We start from the raw sequence: 21,932 nt of genomic DNA, 5'->3' as shown, positions 1-21,932 counted from the left end.
TACTGTAATCCTCAGATTGTTGCGCCAAGAGCTTTGCTACTTGGAGCTATTAATGGTAGATTAAAAAATGGCAGTCCTTGTGCAATAGCTTTGCTAGGGTTTTTTTCTACATGTGTATTATATGTGCACAATGAAGAGCTTCACACAGTTGTGGCCATCTTGACTTTTTTGACTATACAAGATAAACCTGCCAAATATCTCACAGGCAGCATTTTCTGTTATATTCCCTGCTAGCACAGAGGTATACATGCAGTATTGCAGGCAAACCGTGCCCACAGCCTGAAGTTTGATCCTGACTGGGATCAAGATTGACTTCCATCCTTCCAAGGTCAGAAAATTGAGGATCCAGATTTTGGAGGGCAATACACTGACATTACAAATTGTCCAGAGAGTGTTGTGGAGGGGTACATAAGCCTAAGTGCTCTTGGTATTGGTATATACCAAACTCTTCTGCAACCCCGTCTTATGACGAAAGAGCTCCTACAGCAATTGTCAGGAGAAACCCTGCATGCCAAACCAGCTGGAGATGAATCACTTGTGTATTCTCTAGCACTCCAAACAAGGCAGGCAAGAGTATCCAGGCCTGCTTCTGTGATGCTAAGAGAACTGGCAAGCATCCTCTCTGCCTCTTGTCCCATTAAGGGGGAAGAAAACAGAATTTTCCAGTGTTTATTTTTTTTAGAAAGAATGACTTTATCCCCCACCTCCCCCCTTAAATAAAGGAATCGTCTCTCCCAGCTAAGCCGGGATATTTGGCAAGTGTGGGTTTATATACACATTTGGGGATACGTATAACACTTATTGGCATTATAGTATATCAAGTACAGTGTTCCCTTGACTTTTGTGGGTCCGACATTCGTGAAGTCTATACCACGCTTTTCCAAAAAATATTAATTAAAAATACTTCGCAGTTTTTTTTCTACACCATAGTTTTTCCTGCCTCTGACGTCATATGTCATCATCGCCAAATTACTGTTAATAAATATGTTAATATGAGGATCATTGAGTATCTTCTTCAATGGTCAGTACCAATAATAATGGTGAATAATAATCTAAAGGTTGTTAAGGGAATGGGAAATTGTAATTTAGGGGTTTAAAGTGTTAGGGGATGTCCTGTGATACTGTTCATAGCCAAAAATAGTGTAATTACTTCCGCATCTCTACTTCATGGAAATTTGACTTTCGCTGGCGGTCTTGGAACGCATCCCCTGCGAAAGTCGAGGGAACACTGTACTGGAAATCATTCAGTTCAATATGTAAAATATGTGTAGTTGGTTCCAGCTTGGGAACAGTGGTTTGTTAGCTTTTGGTTTAGCAAAATGATGCATAACACTTCAATAATTTTTCCTTTAATTATTAATTTAATAAAATAGCAATCTTGTGATTTCAATAAACAACTGCTACATCAGCTCAGTTCCACATTAACATGCCAGTATTACCCTGGTTCCACATACCATGCTTCAGAAAGGCCTATGTGCATGAGGGGTGGGCACACAGGGAGGTCCACATGTGGGGGGGAAGGGAGGGATGTGGGCACGTTCACGCATGCTAGCACACCCACCCTTTCGGCATGCAAATGAAAAAATGTTCGCCATCACTGGATTAGGCCTTTTACTTGAATCACAAAGTCTGTGCATAAAAATAGTCATTCAACAACTTAGAAAAGTACAAAGTGCAACAGTTGTATGCAGAAGTATTTGCACTTATTTTAAAGGCAATTGATGGGTGACCGAGCTGTCTTCCTCCTTCAAAACCCTCATCATACAACTGTAAGAATAACCTCGGTCTCCCAAAGAAATGAAACGTGTCCTTTTTCCCGAGCATGCATCCTTCTGCATGCATCGATTTGAGATGTCATCACAAAGTTGTCACTGAACTGATGTTACTTCTTCAGATGGCAATGAGAGCAAATATATTCGTAAGAAAAGCACATTTGTTGTCAGTGCAGTATTCACATCACAATCAAGAGATAAAGTATGCCAGCTTCTTTTTGCTGCAAGGCAAAACTATTAGAAGCAAAGAGACTGCAGAAAACCATTTCTAGGAGGATTTTTGCTTAACACTCAACACACGAGGGTGGAAAATTGTTTGCCAGAGCATTTGAGTATCATTGCAAAAAGAGGAAGCCCAATTTTCAGCCACTTCTGCCTTTCATAGGCAATGGGACTGCAGCTGCCATAATTCTGAACCAGCTTGGCTGACTTTAATGTAGCCTATAGTCTCTCAAATATTAATTTAACCAGATATTGGTCAGATATTAATTTTATACAGACTCATTCTGCAGGTTGAATTTTTCTTGTTGATGAAACAGAGGACTGAATATCTCGTTGTGGATTGACTTCTCTTCACAATGCAACCCTCTCCAGCCATCATAGCACTGACATGTGAATTCTTGGGCCATCTTGATTTGGTCTTTCACTGACATCTGGCCAATCAGAATAAAGCCAGGGTAGACATTATGCTTCTTAATAGTGAAGCTGTCAGAATTGAGATGCAGGAAGGCTTCTGGGTGATTCTCCTGCCGCACGCAGCGGCCATTCTTTGAGCAGAGTATTTTACTACATAGCTTAGTACTACTGGTCACATTCATAATGTATGGGCCAAGGAGAGTGTCCACATACTCCTTCACTTCAAGGCAGGCTTCCTGTAAGATACAAAAAATCAGGCCCAGAAAAAAATGAGTTTTTAAAAATTGTCTGCAGTGATCATATTACTTGAGAAGACATTTCTCACAAGGGTTCCATCCATGATTGACTATTTTCCCCTAACTTGATGTCATGGTCACCAAGGAAACATATTAAAGCATATCTAATTCGATATAAAAGAATAGGCGTGGGCAGAGTTAAACGTGTCATTAGCTCAGAGTCCTTATGTAACCACAAATAACTTAAGTCCAGCTCCTCTTGAATTCCATTAACCCTTATCTGGCACCAGTTTAATATTGAATTTGTTGACTAGATTTTTGTGTGTACATTTGAATAAACCTTCTGTGCTGCAATTTAACCTATGGCCCTCATCCTTTGTTTCTGACATTCCGATAGTTGTGGTTGTGATTATTATATAAAAGGACAAACATTACAAAGGGTTGGTTTGTTTACATGACTTATATGGCCATTATCTCATAGAATAATCCTAGATACTCACAACAATCCATTAAAAGTACGCTAAAAATACAAGTACCCTTCCTCTTAGGCACCAGACTAAACTTCCTTCCAGTTCCATTCCCATCTTTGCTTATTGCTTAGGGAAAGAATCAGATCTTTACAGTCTAGTTAGCCACATGTGCCATCTGACCAGCTCTGACTTCTTTGCCACACTCACCCGAGATTTACTGAAATTTGTACTACCCCACAAGATAACTCCAGCAGCACCTTGAAAAGCACTTTCACCAATGGTGTGGACCAGGTCTTCCTGCAAAACAAGGATATTAAGGGGTAATTTCAAACACATCATGTTCAGGATCCAAATTTTAGCACCTCTTCTCTGGTCACAATAGACACTATATAAAAGGACTGTATTGGCTCTACACTTACAGGACAATTTCTGTGCTATTGATGGAAAATTAAATATTACAGCACTTACACTTCAAGTCTACTGCCCCTACCCCAGGGGATGGGAGCAAAACCTTCCATAAAAATTTTGTTCCCCCCCCCAAAAAAAGCAGAAACGCAATAAAAAGTCTCACTCATTTTCAATACATATCACATGTGACCTACATTAATTTTTCATCTGGTCTCATCCAAACATGAATCACTATTAAGTCCAAAATTAAGCATAAAACCAACTGCCAAAAAGACAGGTGGATTGATTGATTGATTGATTGATTGATTGATTGGACTTATATGCTGCCCTTCTCCAAGGACTCAGGGCGGCATATACATTTTTAATTTTTCAACATTGATATGTTTGAAGTATTTACCAGGGCAAGCGGGGAGGGAAAAGGCTTTTCAGGAAAAATCACTGCAACAGGTATTTAATTGTGATGCCATATTGAGTCCAAAAACATATTGATTGGGATATTCTATTAAAGTCCACGATTCTTATTTCCATGCAATCGTTTTCCAGTGAATTCCCACTGGACAAGGCTTATCCAATCTTGCACTGGGCCAGACATGAAAACTGCTTACCTGTGTGAGGAAGCTTTGCGTATATTCATACACAATGGTAGTATAAGGTAAGACAGGGATGGCATTCTGTGTCCCCTTCACAACCCTGAAAGCCTCCTGGATTCGATGACGAGCAAATTCAAGAGTTTTGTGAGTCAGTCCGAGAATTTTGGGGAGGTAGATGCTGGGATAGAGAGCCCGGCTTTGGTTCCAGAGCCAGTACAATTGGTCATTCCTCCGTTTCTCAATCTCTGGGCATTCTCCAGTATAATTGGCATATTGGTACTGATTGTTATAGCAATTGGGGAAACCATAAAAGCCCCAAAATCCCTTCGGTCTCAAGGTTTCACAATGGGCCAATGTCTGCTTCATAAATGCCCGAGCAGATTGCTGAAATTCTAATTGGGCCGCTTTGATCACTTTGTCAGCAGGCCAATCAGGATGCTGCTCCTTAACTAACTGTATGGATTTATATTGATAGATTTTCATAGAATCCCAGTTCCGAATCCATAAGGGACGCCAGTGTTCCCAGTCCACAACTGCCAGACCTCTGAAACCAACATCCAAAATGGTATCCTTAACGTCTTGTTCAATCTTCTGGAGATGAGATTTTAGACTACCGTTTTGAGGGAGACCACCATAGATGGCAACTCCATCCTTACTGTAATATGGATAGTACCCAAATTTATTACTATAGAAGAGAGTAATGTCTTTCCCTATAAATGACTCATTTGGGTTGACAATTAGATCAAAAATTCTCAAGTCAAGGGATATTCTGTATTTTTCTTGGCATACTTGAGTTGGTGCATTCCAGACAGAGATGAATGGGTGGCCCAATATTGCTGGGGATCCTTCAGTCATGTTATGGTTCCAAACCATTAGAAATACATTTAGTAAGCAGAACCACAAGGTCAAGTGTTCTATGTGCATGTCCATTTTGCAACCTGCTTGTCAGCTAAGAGTTCAAGTCTTTTCTGCTTTTCAATTTCAGTGGCTTCCGGGTGAATTGTTTTAAAATAATGATTGTAGTTCTTCCTAGTAAATGGAGAAATAATTTCACCAACAAGAAGAATAGGTAACTGTCAGAGAAAACAATACAGAATAAACCATACATTCCTACCTATTCTTTTATTTTCTGTCTACTCTTCAAGTTTCATCCAGAGCAAAATCAAATGGCAAAGAAACTCCCTTCTGGGATCTTTAATGTTGCTGGAATTCAATGTTAATGTTAATTTCTTCTTTTCTATTGACCTTAATTAACAGTTCAGGGCTTATGACCAAAATTAAGCTCAACATTTCTGTTGTGAGACATTTATTAAGTACATTTTGCTCCATTTTTATGACCTTTCTTGCCACCGTTAGGTGAATCTGGCTTCTCTGTTGACTTTGCCTGTGAGAAGGCATATATGTATGAATGTATGTATGTACGTATGTATGTATATAGGCCTTGGCACGGGTCTTTTCCTGTGTAAGGCTGATAGACTTCTGGCAACATTTCAACGAGGTCCCACTTGTCATCTTCAGGCTGGTGCTTTCGATTTTGTGCTTGGGTGAACAATGCAGAGCACAAAGCCAAAAGCATCAGAGTGAAGATGACGATTGGGACCTGGTCAAAATGTCACCAGAAATCTATCAACCTTACACGGGAAAAGACCCGAATATGCCAAGACCTACATATCTATACCCGTGAAAATCTACGGGTCTTTAAGGCTCTATGGAAGGCCAGTAGGGTGGAGGCAGTATGGACCTCAGGAGGCAACTGGTTCCAGAGAGCTCATGCTGCCACAGAGAAGGCTCTCCCCTGTGGCCCTGCTAAATGACACTGCTTGGCTGATGGGACCTGGAGAAAGCCAACCCTGTGGACCCTTATCGTTCGCTGGGAGCTGTGTGGTTGAAGACAGTCCCAAAGATAATCTGGCCCTAAGCCATGTAAGGCTTTATAGGTGATAACCAACACCTTGAATTGCATCCAATAACCAACTGGAAGCCAGTGTAACTTGTGCGCGTGGCTGCATTCTGGGCTAGTTGAAGTCTCCGAACGCTTTTCAGGGGTAGCCCCATGTACAGCGTGTTACATTAGTCTAACCATAATTGACCATGATAAGAGCCTCTTGATCCAGGTAGGGTCGCAATTGGTGCACCAAGCGAACCTGTGCAAATGTCCTCCTGGCCACAGCTGCAAGATGTTGATGAAGTCTCCGCTGAGGATCCAAGAGGACACCCAAATTGCGAACCCCTTCTGAGAGGGGTAATTTTTCCCTTGCCAGAGCCAAGGAGAGACAGACAGACAGCTGTCTACATGGGGCTACCTTTGAAGAGTGTTCGGAAACTTCAGATCGTGCAGAATGCAGCTGCGAGAGCAGTCATGGGCTTCCCTAGGTATGCCCATGTCACACCAACACTCCGCAGTCTGCATTGGTTGCCTATCAGTTTCCGGTCACAATTCAAAGTGTTGGTTATGACCTATAAAGCCCTTCATGGCACCGGACCAGGATATCTGCAAGACCGCCTTCTGCCGCACAAATCCCAGTGACCAGTTAGGTACCAGAGTTGGCTTTCTCCGTGTCCCGTTGACTAAACAGTGTCGGCTGGTGGGACCCAGGGGAAGAGCCTTCTCTGTGGCGGCCCCATCCCTCTGGAACCAGCTCCCCCCAGAGATTAGGACTGCCCCCACCCTCCTTGCCTTTCGTAAACTTCTTAAAACCCACCTCTGCCATCAGGCAAGGGGGAACTGAGACATCACCCCCTTGCCTATGTAGTTTTATGTATGATATGTTTGTGTGTATGTTTTTTATATACGTACAGTACTGGGATTTTTAGACTTTTTAATATAAAATTGTTATTTTGGATTTTAATATTAAATTTGTTACTATATATTGTTCTTATGATTGCTGTCAGCCGCCCCGAGTCTGTGGAGACGGGCGGCATACAAATCTAAATAATAATAATAATAATAATAATAATAATAATAATAATAATAATAATAATAATCCTTTGGAAGCAATACCCACAGCCACTCAGTCTTGTCAGGATTAAGCTTGAGCCTGTTTACTCCCATCCAGGCACCGGCACATCACATCTACTGCTTCACTGAACTGACACGAATATATCTGGCACACGTTGGCATATTTTACAATATCTCCTTAAATATATTTCTATTTCCGTACTGGGAGAGGAGACTTGGTTCAAATTATCTCCTAAATTCGTGACCCAACTCAAATTTGAATAAATTACATCCTCTTTCATAATTCAATCTCTTAAAGCCATTTTGCTAAATCAGCAGGACCAATGTCCAAAATATAAGATGGGATGGAATATCAAGCTGAATCCACTTACAAGAATTGCATAAAATAGATCCCAGCTGTTGCCTTTTAATTACTCCAAATTTCCACATCTCCTTACAAATTTATGCCACTAAAGTTTTGCCAAACCAAAATCTTTACATAACCCTTAGCTAAGCCTGATGTTCCTAAGTGATCAATTAATCAGACTTACAATTTCTCAATTCCCTATTGTTCCTTAGGCTTAGGAGTCACAATTTAGTTATGCAAGTAACTTTGAAAGTCCTGTAAATTTGATCCTGCCAGCATACTTAAGTTTAAGAGGGAAGAGATTTTCCCTAACAAATGCATATTAACATAAAGATAACATTGCTATGAACAAACAGAGTACATTAAGCAGTGGCGGGTATTAGGTGATACTGTAATTAATACTAGAGAAACATGGGTACTGTAGGCAAATAGTAAATCTGGCTGGATTTGCAAGTGGCCAAAGGCAACACAATTACCTTGTTTCCCAATATTATAGCTATAATGCAACATTACTTTAAAAAAATCAATACTGAGATTCTTCTTGAAACTTTGGTATAAATATAGAGAACCAGTTCAGTCCAATGGTTAAGGCAGTGCTAGAACCCAGGCTAGAATCCAGAAGACTGTGAGTTCTAGTCCCACCTTAGCCATGAAAGCCAACTGGATGACCTTGGATTACCTCTAAGAGGAGTTGTTTCATAGAAAATGGGAAAAGGAAGGTGTGTCATATATGTTTGCCACTTGAGATGTTTATAAAAATAAAAGTGGGATATAAATATGGGAAAATATACATTGTATACATTTTCCAAACTCTGAATAGTTCCCCCCCCCCAAAAAAAAATATTGGAAAATACAGTATGTTGCTAAGGGAGAATCTGACATAGGACAACTAGAGCCATTTGAGAAATAAAATGCCACAACAAATAACCAGGAAAAGGAGTTGTTTAATAAAAACAACAGCAACAACAACAGAGTAGGAAGGTCCAACCCCCTGCTTAGGCAGGAAACCCTACACTACCTTCAGACAAATGGTTATCCAACATCTTCTTTAAAATTTCCAGTGTTGGAACATTCACAACTTCTGGAGGCAAGCTGTTCCACTGATTAATTGTTCTGTCAGGAAATTCCACCTTAGTTCTAAGTTATTTCTCTCCATGTTTAGTTTCCACTCATTGCTTCTTGTCCAACCCTCAGATTCTTTGCAGAATAGGTTGATTCCTTCTTCTTTGTGGAATCTCCTATTGCTAGCACTGCTATCATGTCTCCTCTGGAGACATGATAGCAGTGTTGTCATCATTTGACCTTTCAGCACATAAAGATCCAATCACTATCCATTAAAAAATTGAAGAATATGAATTCACTGACCATTTTGTTTTTTACATTTTAGTTTCATTTACATTTGAAGAGCAAAGTCTTTACCCTACAGATGCTGTAGGACTAGTTTCCCTAATTCAAAATGGGCTGATCAGAGTTGGAATTCAACAGCTTCTGTGGGCAACAAACTTTCCTAATTTAATCCACTTTTTCTTCCTTTGGCCTTTGCAAGCTGCTCACATATTTAAATAATATTTAAACTCATTGACCCATACAGTAATAACAATCTAGCAGGATTCCCCAATTTACAGGAAACCATTGCATTATTTTCCTGTGAATCACATAAGGAACAGCTGTATTTGCATCTTATTAGAATGGAAGAAGTGCTCATCAGAGGCAAGAAGCTTCCAGATGTATTATGTGGATTTAAAATTTTCAATCTCACTAAACATGAAATAAAATATTTTGGAGCACAGTGGCAAAATCATGTGGGACCTCATGTACTTTTAATCAGACACTTATGAAAACGAGAACATTTAACTCGTTTGACCTGGATCTCTGCAGACAGATGTAACCATCATTGCTGCCGCCATGTTTAGATTATAATATATTGTATATTAACATCCACATTCTGAAATTATGTGCCAAGTCTAGTTTTTATATATCTTTAAAACATATGTAGCATGACTGAAAAGTACCTGAGGCTTCATAGAGCACAGGAGCTCCCTGCCTTACAAGGGCGTAGGAAATGCTATATTATTTAGATCCTATCTAAAATCTCGAAGTAAGTTACTAGCAAAGTTTTAACTCAGATAAGCGGTAATTATACCTTTGGCTCCTGTAGCCGTGAACTTGGGACTGTACCTCGGTTTAAAAAGGCGGAATTGGGCGCGGGCGGGCGCAGTAAATTATTTCCCCCTCCCTCGAACTGCCTCGTGGTATTCCGAAATTCTTAGTAATCGGCCGGCCACATCTAGAACAGTCTTGCCAATTATTCGCCACTATTACGAAGCTGCCAATTTTCCTGCCATGGGGGCGTGGGGGGGGGGGAGAAAGAGGGACTCCCACTCGGAGGAAAGCAGCAGCTCACCTCCCAGCCGGCAAAATTGCCTCGAAGCGCCCTCCAGCGACTCGCCCGCCCTTCCAGCCGATGGATGATGCGCGACTCCTCCCGCCTGTCCATCTTATGAGGGCTAAAGCAGGGACGTCACTTCCAACACGAGTGGACGAAGCACGTGAACGCACGCCACTGGGGAAAAGGTCCCAGGCTAATTTAATCAGCTCTCTATAATCGTGGCTTGTCAAAGAGGCCCGCGGGGGTCGTTCGCGGCGCTTCAAAATCCCATGCCTCGCTTAGCGGCAGGGAAGGACACGAGAGCGGGGACCCGCAGTCAGTGCCGTTGGCAGGTTCAGCCTTCTTGGCCCGCTAAGCGTAGCGGTTCGCTTCCCCCGCACCCGCCCGCCCGCCCGCCGGCGTGCGGATCCGCATTCTGCCTCAAGTATAACTTTATTTTTATTCGACGCGGTAAAAGTTTATACAGTGAGGGCAGCGAAAATACGGTAGGGCGGGGGATGAAAAACAAACAAAAGCCAAAAAAAATCACGGTCCAACGTACGGGAAATGTGCACCGCTCGCTTCTCCACCCGGAGCGTCGGGCTGGGCAATGGGGAAAGAGAGCTTCGCCTTTTTAACAAGAGCATTGAACGAACGGTAGAGGGCAGCACACAACTCTTGTCCCCCTCCGTTCCACGCACCCTGAGGGAAACAGCTGGCCAAAGCACTTGGAGGGGGGTGGGAGGCGGACAGTGGAGTGATGGCGGGGAAGAAATCTCCCTCTCTTTAGGAGTCTGGTTTCTATTAAAGCTCCGACCCCCCCCCCCCTTTTCGCTTTAGCGGAGAGAAGGGGGCAGGAGGGATTCTGTGCAAGGAAACAATTACGTTCCCCGGCTTCTGGAGACAGACGTGTGTTGTGGGAAGGGGGGGGTCAAGTACAGACGGGGAGGCTGAGTTTAACTCTTCCTTCTCTGGAATGGAGGCAGCCTTGAGAAGACTTTTGGCGGACTGAGGGAAATGTTCCCAATTGTCCCGCCCCGTGTCTTCGTGGGCCTGTTTGCTTTTTAAAACTCGACCATAATTTATTAACAAGTTTTTTCAGAAAGAAGTAGAAAAAAAACTATAAAGAGAGAAAAAGGGGAAAACCCATTATCATTATGTGTCACATTTAAACAAATGTCCAACAGATGTCTTAAATCTATCTTGGGACATCATAATTGTCTTTAACATTACAAAATAGCATAAAATTGGTGCCACAGGACTATCATCTAGGAATCATTTTTGAATAATAGATAAAATTGCCATCCTGAAACGGTTTTGCATTTTGAATCGGGTCCCTATTAAGACTATGATAACTTGCAATTTGTCCAAATAATAAATGGTTCCAAATCATGGTATTTTGGGAAAACTACCCTTGGTAAATTGGATTTTATAGCACTGAAAGAAGCAGGATGGGGTGCAAATTCAAAGGCATTGAAGTTTCAATATTTTACTTCTTCAAGGGCAGCAATGGACAGAATTCCTGTGACTGTGATTTGTGCTGTGCTTGAAATTACAAGTTGGTTAGTACAACATGCTATCCCGTATAAAATGCTTTATTTGATTTAACAGAGTTGGAAGGGACCTTGCAGGTCATCTAGTCCAACCCCCTGCCCTACAGGAGACCCTACATCTGCCTCCACCTTGGATTGAATTCACAACCTCCTGATTGCACAAGCGCTCCACCTCTAGGCCACAGCAGCTGAGCTTAATTTGGGTTTAATTTAGCATGAAATGCTAAACCTGGTTGGCTTCAATTGTTGAGGGTTACCACAATCAGTTGTTTAAAAATAATGATGCAGAATGTGGCTCCAGCTATCATCTTATCCTCAAGTCTCACTTAGATTTGGCTGAAGATGGACCTTTCAGGAAAGATAAGCACAGTCCAATCCACTTCCTTTTGAAAAAGAAGCTGGTTGCCTTCAAAATAAAAGTAACTCTACTCCACTGGGGTACTTCTTGGGCCCTTAAGAGGGTTGATTTCCAAGGTCAGATCTTTTGCATAATCAATCCTCATCTATCTGGCTACCCCTCAAATTACAAAAGTCATCCATCCTGGGATTGTGGGAGAGGGCACCAGGTTGGGGAAGGCTCTTAAGTCTTGCTAATGAGAAAGGGAAGCTGAGAAGCAGGAAAAGGGGAACAGCTGATTCAAGCCAGCTAGCTAGCATTTGCTTGGATCAACTATACTATGCACAGCTGCCCTTAATTACCAAAATTACTGCTATTACAAATAGGATTCTTTTCTGTCCAGCTCTCCAAAAGCACACCAGATTAAATTTGCAATATGCCACCCTAACTGGACTGTTAGGTAGCCAAGTACAAGCTGCTCGCTTCAGTATTATGATCCTAGTTCTAAAGATTCCAATTTTAAAGATTCTAGCATTCCCCCCTCCCAAAAAAGAGATGCCTGTGAATCTTGCCCCTTAATTCTCCCCAATGGCTTCTTCTCTGCCTTTGTGAGCTGCCAAATAAGAAGAAATCAATTGAGGAAAGTTTTCCCAGCTGGTATTTGTCTGCAGAGGCCAACCTCCCACCATCTCCAGATCCAACTGTCCTATCATTTTAAAATTATTTTTAGCCAGGAATAATATTTTGATCTATGTTCTATACTTTAATTTTATTTTCTATACTTTTTTTATATATTAGATTTGTTTACATTATCTTTTTATTGTTGTTAGCCGCCCCAGTCTTCGGAGAGGAGCGGCATACAAATCAAATCAAATCAAATAAATAAATAAATAAATAAATAAATAGACAAACAGACAAATAAATGAGAGAGAGAGATGAAATTTTACAAAAAAATTATTAGATTATTTTCCTTGGGAAAAATATGATTGAATATTCAATAGAAACTCTTGGTAATAGAATGCCTGAGTATATGTGGGTGCTTTTTTTTTATTTTTCAGAAATAGAAACTTTAAAATGATTTCAACTCCCAGAATTCTCCAAGCAGCACACAGTCTACACATCTTAAAGCTGGCAAGATTTTAAAATGCTACTATACTTGTAGTGGCACAGTGATTAGAATTCAAGGTTTCAGGCAAACTATGTCCAAGGCCATGAGTTTGATCCTGACTGACTCAAGGTTGATTCAGCACTCCATCCTTCCCAGGTGGGTAAAATGAGGACCCAGATTGTTGAGGTCAATAGGCTGAACTCTGTAACTGGAATGTTACATAGACCTAAGTGCTATTGCTTTTTTAAAGACTGAAGGTCTCTGTTCTCTCCCAGGAGCCTTTGAGTCTTCATGCCCTGGCTCTTACTCTGGGGTAACTTCCTGGAGGTGCTCAACTTAGCATCTATCCCGACTTATATGTGGGTTTTCTCCCTGCATTGCCTTTTCTGATTAAAGGCTAAAAATACAAAAAGAGAAATATTCTCAGTGGGATATCCTCTTGGCCACGTGGCATGGAGACAAATGACTAGATTATTCAGCTGCTCCCTCTTTGGAAGACAGACCACTCATACCAAAGATAAACAAAATCAAACTTTATTTAAACAGATAAAATATAAATATCATTAACTTTAAAAGTTAGCTTGAGATTGGAAAAGATAACTAGTCAGTTCTCAATTATGCAGTTGGCAACTTAAAAGGAAATTAAAAAGGGAAATACAGTATTACTGGAAGATACTGGTCTTCTTACATATGTCATATTTTCCTATAGTTGGTAAATGTTGCAATTTAATACAGTATTACAGACTATAAAAAGATTAGAAATAAAATGTGTATAATCATGCTGAGGCTGAAGGATATATAAGAACTGAATTGAACACAACTCACTATTTTATTCAGAGAAATAAAATTTAAACAGCACCACGTTAAAAAAAACCCGTACTAATTATTGGCTTGACTGGTGAACTATTTCTATCAAAGTAGCTGTGTCAGGCCCAAAGTCATTATGTGAAGTCCAAGGTTGGCCTGACACAGTTTGGGAGAGAGAGAGAGATATGCCACCACACGTTCCTTTCTGCAGATGCCATAGTAATGAACACAGGAAGGAACCAGGAATCCTGCATAGGATTGGTCCTCATGACTGCACTTGTGGGTGTGGGGATGTGATAAGGGGTTTTGACCCGGATGTAATCTAAGGGACTCAGAGTTGGAATGATTCCAGTCGAATCCAGACATGGCTGTTAATAAATCGTACCCGGTGAGAAACACAGGAGTGGAAATGATTTATTTCTCAGAATGTTATTTGGTTCGCTAACAAAAGTTCTCCTGGTAATTTATATAGACTTCCTTTAGATTTGGGATAAAATTTCACATCAACCTGATGCTTTGGAGGAGGTGATAAACCCTACTGTTGTCCAGACTCAGTTCACACCCTGCTCCCTTAAAGCTGCTCTATTTTTTAAAAAAAAATAGTTGGCATGGGATTGTAGGAATATGTATTGAGTGACCATGGGTATCTGGTAAGCATTCAGAATGTTGTGATAGTAGGAACAGAAAAAAGGTTGAATGTTGAGCTAGTACTGGGTGGGTGACTCTGGGCCCCTTGTTTCTCTCCCCCATGCTACTTTGCAGGGTTATAGTGAGGATAAATAGGAAAGATAAAAAACAGTATACAGTACATCAAGGAAAGCAACATATACATCTACATATTATTATTTTTAAATTGGTATGGTTTTTTTCACAGTAAAGGCAACAGTGCAATACCTGACCTGTTCCAGGAAATAAGCAATAAGAGGGTGATTAATTGGTCAGGGCTAGGATAAGGTATTTGACTAAGTAAAGTGGTATTCCAGTTAAACAGATTACATTAGATAATTCATTATGATTTCTTCCAATGCACCCTCCCCCTCTTTTTTTTTGCATATTAAAAATGGTAATTTGCTTGCACTTTTGGAAAGAATCAAGATTGTTTTGGGACAATGAGGGAGGATAAAAGAAATCCAAGGCAGCATTATGTACCTTTAATGCCATAATTAAAGCACCCCAACTTGAGCCCATAAACCTGCTCTCCTTCTGGCCATTTTATAATCACCTTTCCAGACATGTGCATGGCAGGAAACAACTTAAGATGCTCTCCCCCCAAAATGGCATCTTGCCATTTTTCTGAGTTTTCTTAATTCTCCCTATAAATGTAGGTAGGTGGGTGTAACCCACTCCTGGAACTTGGACATGTTTGGGCAAATGCTTTAGCCAGGGCCGCCGATAGACGGGTATTACTGGTAGCGGCGTCCTGGGCCCCGGCCAAATTGGAAAATGGGGGGGGCCCGGGCCCGGTGCCCGCCAAAAACTCCCCAACTCCGATTGAGACAAACTCTGCCTCTGCGGCCCGCACCTTCTTCCCACCCCCACGCAGGGCCGCCGATAGACGGGTATTACTGGTAGCGGCATCCCGGGCCCTGGCCAAATTGGAAAATGGGGGGCCCCGGGCCCGGTGCCCGCCAAAAACTCCCCAACTCCGATTGAGACAAACTCTGCCTCTGCGGCCCGCACCTTCTTCCCACCCCCACGAGGAAAGAAGGCAGGGAGGCCGGCAGACAGGCAGGGAGCCCCGATGGCAGCCGCGGAAGGAGGAAAGACCGCGGGGTTGGCTCAGCCCTCTGGAAGCCAAGCCGCGCTACTGGGGAAGCGGAATTGGGGAAGCCGGGAGAGGGCTGAGCCCGGCCGGCTTCTCCGCCGGCCTTGTGTCCCCCCGAGGATTGCAAGGGCAAGAGAGCCGCGCCTTTCGGCTTCCGGAAGTGCTGGGCCGGGGGTTCGGGGGGGGCCATGAATGCCACCCGGAGCCAATGGCTTCTTTTGGGCTTACTTGAATTCCTGCTGCTGGTAAGCGCGCGCGGGTGGCCGGGTGGGAAGGGCGAGGCACGAGGGGGAGGCAAGTGGAGAAGCGGAGAGAGAGAGAAGTGGACCAAAAGAAAGAAAAGGGAAAGAGAGGGAGGGAAAGAGAAATGGAGAGGAAGGAAGGAGGGAGGGAGGGGAGGGAGGGAGAGAAGGAAGGAAGAGAAAGGAGGGTAGAAAGAGAGGGAGAGAGAGAGGAGAGAGAAAGGAAGAGGAGAGATAGAAAGGAAGAGAGAGAAAGAAAGAGGGATAGAAAGAGAGAGAGAGAGAGAGAGATGCTCAGTGAGCCTTTCTTTGAAGTTGCCTTTCTTTCTTTCTTTCTTTCTTTCTTTCTCTTTCTCTTTCTCTCTTGCTCTCTTGCTCTTTCATTCTTTTTTCTTTCTCTTTCTTTCTTTCTTTCTCTTGCTTTCTCTCCTTCCTTCCTTCCCTCCTTCCATTTCTTTCATTCCCCCTCTCTATTTTTATTTCTCTTTCATTCTTTCTTTCTCTCTTTCTTTCTTTCTTTCTTGCTCTTTTTCTTTCTCTCTTTTACCTTCCCTTCCTCTATTTCTTCTTTTCTTTCTCCTTCCTACCTTCTTCCCTCCCTCCCTTCCTTCAGTCCTTCCTCTCTTACTCTCCTCTTTCATAAGTTTCCTTGCTTCCTTCCTCTGTTCCTGTCCCTTCCCCCTTTCTTTCTTTCTTTCTTTCTTTCTTTCTTTCTTTCTTTCTTTCCTTCCTTCCTTCCCTCCCTCCATTTCTTGCTTTCCTTCTCCTTCCTCCCTTGTTTCCTCCCTCATTCCCTTCTTTCACTCCTTCTTCTCTTACTCTCCCCTTTCACACCTTTCCTTGCTTTCTTTGCATCCCTTCCTCTGTTCCTGTCCCTTCCCTCTTTCCTTCCTTCCTTCCCACCCTCCGACCATTCATTCACCCATTCCTCTCTTGATCGCCCCTTTTACCATTCCTTCCTTCCTTCCTTCCGATGTGGGCCCGGGCCGGCAGAGTAGTTTGCTTTTGCACCCCGTCTCGAGCTCCCTTGGTGCCAACCGGGCCCTCCCCACTTCAGAGAGAAGGGGGAGAAAGAGAGAGAGAGAAAGAGAAAGAGAAAGAGAAAGAGAGAGATAAAAAGAGAAAGATAGGGGGAGGGAGAGAAAGAGATAGAAAGAGACAAAGAGAGGGGGAGAGAAAGAGAGAGAGAAAGAAAGAGAGAAAGGGAGATAAAAGAGAGAAAGAGAGATAAAAAGAGGAAGAGAAAGAGAGAGGGGGAGGGAGAGAAAGAGAAAGAAAGAGAGAAGGGGAGAGAGGGAGAGAAAGAGGTAGAGAAAGTGAAAGAGAGAGGGAGGGAGAGAAAGAGATAGAAAGAGAAAGAGAGAGGTTGCGAGAGAGAAAAAAGAGAGAAAGAGATATAAAGAGAAAGAGAGAGAAAGGGAGATAAGAAGAGAAAAAGAGAGAGAAAGGGAGAGAAAAAGAGAAAAAGAAAGAAAAGTAGAGAGAGAAAGAGAGACAAAAAGAGAGGGAGAGAAAGAGAGAAAGAGAGAGAGAGAAAAGCAGGTGGGGGGGGCACACCTATTTTGCCAGCCCTCGGATGGGCCATAGGGATCCGGTGTATGTGGAGGGAGAGGTCCCCAGCTTCTGTTCTGCAGAGGGGAAGCCAAAGCCCCTGCATGGGTTATGCAGAGTGCCAGTGTTTGGGGCAAGGTGGGGGGTGGGGGTCTTCCTTAACCCCCATTTCTTTGGTGGGGCTAAGAGGCCTGCCCAGCAGGGCTGATGTGTTGCGGAAGGTCTTGTCGAGGGAGACCAGTGGAGCCCCCCCCCCCCGCTCCCATCCCCAGGGAAGGGGTTCTGGCATCACTGCCACTGGCTTTGGAAAGAAGCCCCCGGCCTCTTCAGGGGGTGGAGGGAGGGGTCCGTAGCACAGGGCTGGACAATGGCTGAAGACAGTGGACTGCAGCTTTCAGAATTCCTCAGCCAGGAATATGAAGAAGACAGTTTGAAAATTTAAAAGGGAAGGAAGGAAGGAAGGAGGGAGGGAGGGAGGGAGGAGGGAGGGAAAAGAAAAAGAAGAAAAAAGGAAAGAAAGAAAAAGAAGAAAGAAAGAAAGAGGAAGGAAGGGGAAAAAAACTAAAAGAGAAAAAAGAAAGAAAAAGGGAAGGAAGGAAGGAAGGAAGGAAGGAAGGAAGGAAGGAAGAAGGGAGGGGGGCCCCAGACACTTAGGCTGCATGGGGCCCCAAAATTCCTGATGGCGGCCCTGGCTTTAGCTGAATATCTTATTGTGTGCCCTTGCTGTCCCATTGTTTCTTTTTGCTTGATATTTAAAAACTAGCTACAGGATATTTCTTATTGCTCTTAAAATGACCTCTCCCTTCTCAGTCCACCAAAATAGGCTCCCAGGAGATTTATGCTTTAGTAACCAAAGTTTGCACTCCAAGTAAGCCTCTGCCTAAGTAGGGCAAAAATAGGTCTACTGGGCTCACTGGAAATTAGGAGACGGGGGCTGTGTATGCATGCAGGGGGGTTGGGCAGCATGGGCGTGTCAAGCACACATGCGCAGGGGGGCATGGACAAGGGGGAGCATTAAATTATTAGTGTGGGTGCTCACACACGCTTTCAGCACCCGAGGGAAAAAATATTCCCCATCCCTGCTCTAGACAAATTGATAGCATTGTACTCGTCTGTTGCAAAAGTGCCTGATGTTGAAATAAGAGACACCGTATCCATTAGACCAGTGATTTTCAACCTTTTTTGAACCGCGGCACATTTTTTACATTTACAAAATCCTGGGGCACACCACCAACCAAAATGACACAAAACGACACTCTAAGACACTCTCCTCTCTTTTTCCATCCCTGTCTCCCCCCCCCTCGTGTGTGTGTGTGTGTGTGTGTGTGTATACATACTTTTGAACCATTTCCAAAAACAGGTGAGGGCTGGGGGGTTTTCTCTCTTATTTTTTGGGTGCTTTTTATCATATGCTTTAAATCAAGAGTCACTTCTCTCTCTCTCTCTTGTTTCTCTCTCTTTCCTCTCATTCTCTGCCTCAATCCTTTTCTCATTTCTCTTTTCTCCTCCCCTTTTTGCTCATTTCTCTCTCTCTCCCTTCCTCTCCTTTTCTCTCTCTCTCTCTTTCTCTCTCTCTCTCTCAGCAAAACGTTGTGAGACCAGAACCTGAGCTTCCTTCTTCGCGGCACACCTGACCATGTCTCGCGGCACACTAGTGTGCCACGGCACACTGGTTGAAAAACACTGCATTAGACCATGAATGCAGGCACTAATTTCTGGGGTTATTAGGATTAGCCACCCGTGGCCCCTTTTTCCATGCTAGAATCACAGCCCTGAGAGACTTAGACAAAGGTAGGCTGGCAGATATGTGACTGTATTAACATGATAAAAGGGAATGGAAGAAGGGGAGGATTTCAATCCTCTCTCTGGGGCTGCGGTGGGGGAATCTATTAAAGCCCCATTCTTCTTTGTGGGGGCCATGGAAGCATGGGCTTAAAAGCAGGAAATGCCATTTCTCACCATCCTGATGTGGGAAACTTGCAAAATGAGATGTAAAGTCCTGAAAGAGGCCTATGACATACAACCCCCCGCCCCCAAAAAAAGCAATAAAGGTTCTTTCAGATCCCCAGCCACATGTGAGATGCTTCTCCATCCTCTTTGCCACTCTCATCCCTTTAAAAAAGAAATGAAGTGAGGCTTTTGGCTACAAAGAAAGAGGGGGGGGGGAGTATATCCATTTGTTTTTCTGATTACATTCACTATGTATTTTGTTTTCCTTGGTTGGGAGAACGAATAAGGCAAAAACATTATGTACCATAATACGATTATGATTGTCATTGTAACAGTATAATGATGACATCAATTTTTCCCTTTCCATTGATAGATATTATAAATACAGTGTTCCCTCGATTGTCGTGGGTTCGAACTTTGCGAAAAGTCTATACCACGTTTTTTCTTGCCCAATGACATCATATGTCATCACCAAACTTTTGTCCGCCTTTAATGAATATTTTTTTAATAAACTTTAATAAATAAACATAGTAATAATCTAAATGGTTGCTAAGGGAATGGGAAATGGTAATTTAGGGGTTTTTACTTTTAGTGTATTTACTTCCGCATCTCTAGTTCGCGGAAATTCAACTTTCGCAGGCGGTCTTGGAACGCATCCCTCGCGAAAATCGAGGGAACACCGTACTGCTGAATGGGGTGTTCCTTTCTTCCTTCTCTGTCAAATTAGAACTGGCGTAGGCATGTAGCTTAAACATACTGCTACACCAAAAATAATAAAATGATGCAAAGCTAATGTTTAAAAATCTACCGAATATAGTTCCTCTTGACATCATTGTTAGGATTAAATTGTGTTATCTACCATATTTCACTTAGTGAATAGCTTTCTACCCTGTAACTCAGGGGGTCTCAAACTCATGGCTCGCGGGCCAACTGCAGCCCTCGGGACAACAGTTTGTGGCTCCCACCTCAATATCAAAGTTTAATGTTAGTGCGGCACGAGTTTGATACAAATGGCACTTTTCAATGTTGTGTGCAGAGCTGAATGAACCTACCAATCACGGTGGGTTATATTGCTCTCGGAGGCGGGACATCAGCCGGGCATATTGTGAACTTGCGCCATTACCCCAGGCTCAGAAGTGGAGGAGGAAATTGCTACTCAGCAGGAGAGAAAAGAAGCGGAAAAGATGCATCGGCTAAAGTTTAGCCGCTAAATACTGAAAGAGTGACACCAAGTGGAATTATATATTACACAGCCTCAAACATGTCTTTTTCAAAGCCTGCAGTGAAGAGAAAGGTTGGTGATGAGCACAGACAATTTCAGGAAAGTGGGAAGTGCAATATTTCTTTGTTGAGCACAGGGGCATTCCGACGTTTCTTATTTGCACAGAGAAAGTTGCGGTGCACAAAGAATACAATTTGAAACACAACTAGACATGCTGAGGAGTATGCAAAATACCAGAGAGATGAAAGAGCAAACCGGGTTACTAATCTTAAAACATATCTACTGAGGCTACAAGATTTCTTTAACAAAGCAACCAAAGCAGTCGTGGTTAGTGAGATGATTGCTAAAGCAGGAAAGCCATTCAAAGAAGGTGAATGTGTAAAAAAAGTGCATATTACAGGCTGCAAGTATTGTCTGTCCAGAAAAGAAAGGTCAGTTTAGCAACATCAGCCTTTCTGCCAACACCGTAGCAGAGCGCATTTCTGACCTGTCAAGTGACATTTATGATCTAATGTGTGAGAAAGCAAAATGTTTCAGTCTACTCAGTTGCTCTAGATGAGACCACAGACATCACCAACACTGCCCAGCTCGCAATCTATGTCCGTTAAATGTTATAGAATTGTTAATACAGACATTATTAATACAGAATCTGAATAATAATAATTACATTTCTGTAGTCAGCAACTATATGTAGTTTCTTCAGTCTTCTATATCTGCTGTATTATTGTTATTGTTATTGTTATAGTTATTATCATTTTCATTTTATTTATTACTGATTTATTTATTTTTTTCTTATGAATTTTTCTTATGAATTATTTTTTAACACAAAATAAGATGAAAAAATAAAGACATTTGATAACATTGGAATGTTTTTGTAAGAGCTTTTCTTGTGGAAAACCTGATGCGGCCCAGCCTCACCCAGACTCTACCTCCAGCGGCCGCCGGATAAATTGAGCTTGAGACCCCTGCTGTAACTCAAGGTGGGAAATTTACAAGTTTATATCTCCCAACTTTATCATATTATGCAAAGTCACTTATCAAACTTTATGGCTGAGTACAAATTGAAACCTGGTTCTCTCAAAGCCTTAGTTAGACCGTGCTAACCATTACACCGCACCACCTTATATTGTGTCTTTGGTCAATAGTCCTATCTGATTTTTGTGCCCTCTGTTCTAATGAATGGCTATACTCTTGGTCTCTCTCCCTCTGACTTTTGAGTCTTATTAGAGGCCCCTATTACAGGCAGTAATACAGATTTTTTTAAAAACCTTTTTTCTATGTTCTCCTACTGAGCAACGATTTCTCAATATTCCCTGTACAAAATTGGTCTGAGGTTGCAGTACATCTGCCTCAGGCAATCTGCTATAATGTGCTCCAGACACGTTGAATTTCAGTACCCTAAGCCCATGTTGGAGAGATCTCTCCTGGAGAAAGCTGCAGTAGATGGAACTGTTTTACACTAAGCCAAGTGGTTTACTTGGTTTTGGCTTTATGTGTTGTATGGATCCCACCAACTGTGAGATATGCAGAAATCATGATTTGTTAAAGTGTCTGAATAATCCCATCAACAATACAGCTGCAGAAGACATAATTGTGACATCAGCAATAACAC

The 21,932-nt window shown here is 42.4% G+C and overlaps 1 protein-coding gene across 5 annotated transcripts; it reads right to left on the bottom strand.

Moving 5' to 3' along the window:
• Positions 1-1,341: 1,341 nt before the first annotated feature.
• Positions 1,342-10,437, bottom strand: HYAL1 (hyaluronidase 1). 5 transcript variants are annotated; one of them, XM_070738758.1, is made up of 4 exons: positions 10,348-10,437; positions 4,128-5,141; positions 3,322-3,411; positions 1,342-2,644 (listed from the first exon to the last, which is right to left on the bottom strand). In XM_070738758.1, the coding sequence occupies exons 2-4, from the start codon at positions 5,040-5,042 to the stop codon at positions 2,264-2,266; spliced, it is 1,386 nt and encodes a 461-aa protein (XP_070594859.1). In that variant the 5' UTR covers positions 5,043-5,141; positions 10,348-10,437; the 3' UTR covers positions 1,342-2,263. The 5 variants fall into 5 exon arrangements, with proteins under 5 accessions (XP_070594859.1, XP_070594857.1, XP_070594858.1 ...); XM_070738756.1 differs by lacking the exon at positions 10,348-10,437 and adding an exon at positions 9,822-10,250; XM_070738757.1 differs by lacking the exon at positions 10,348-10,437 and adding an exon at positions 9,561-9,979.
• Between the last annotated feature and the right edge of the window lie 11,495 nt (positions 10,438-21,932).

This window comes from Erythrolamprus reginae, chromosome 2, assembly GCF_031021105.1.
Source record: "Erythrolamprus reginae isolate rEryReg1 chromosome 2, rEryReg1.hap1, whole genome shotgun sequence".
NCBI lineage: Eukaryota > Metazoa > Chordata > Lepidosauria > Squamata > Dipsadidae > Erythrolamprus > Erythrolamprus reginae.
Note: the sequence above shows the minus strand (reverse complement) of the source record. Positions and strands in the feature narration are given on the sequence as shown.

What these genes read in the sequence shown, in the direction of transcription:
- HYAL1 (XM_070738758.1), bottom strand. Translation starts at nt 5,042, where the DNA reads ATGGACATGCACATAGAACACTTGACCTTGTGGTTCTGCTTACTAAAT. An exon ending in CGCAAAGCTTCCTCACACAG is followed by an intron (nt 3,412 to 4,127) that starts GTAAGCAGTTTT and finishes CTTGTTTTGCAG; the next exon opens with GAAGACCTGGTCCACACCAT. An exon ending in CAAATTTCAGTAAATCTCGG is followed by an intron (nt 2,645 to 3,321) that starts GTGAGTGTGGCA and finishes TGTATCTTACAG; the next exon opens with GAAGCCTGCCTTGAAGTGAA.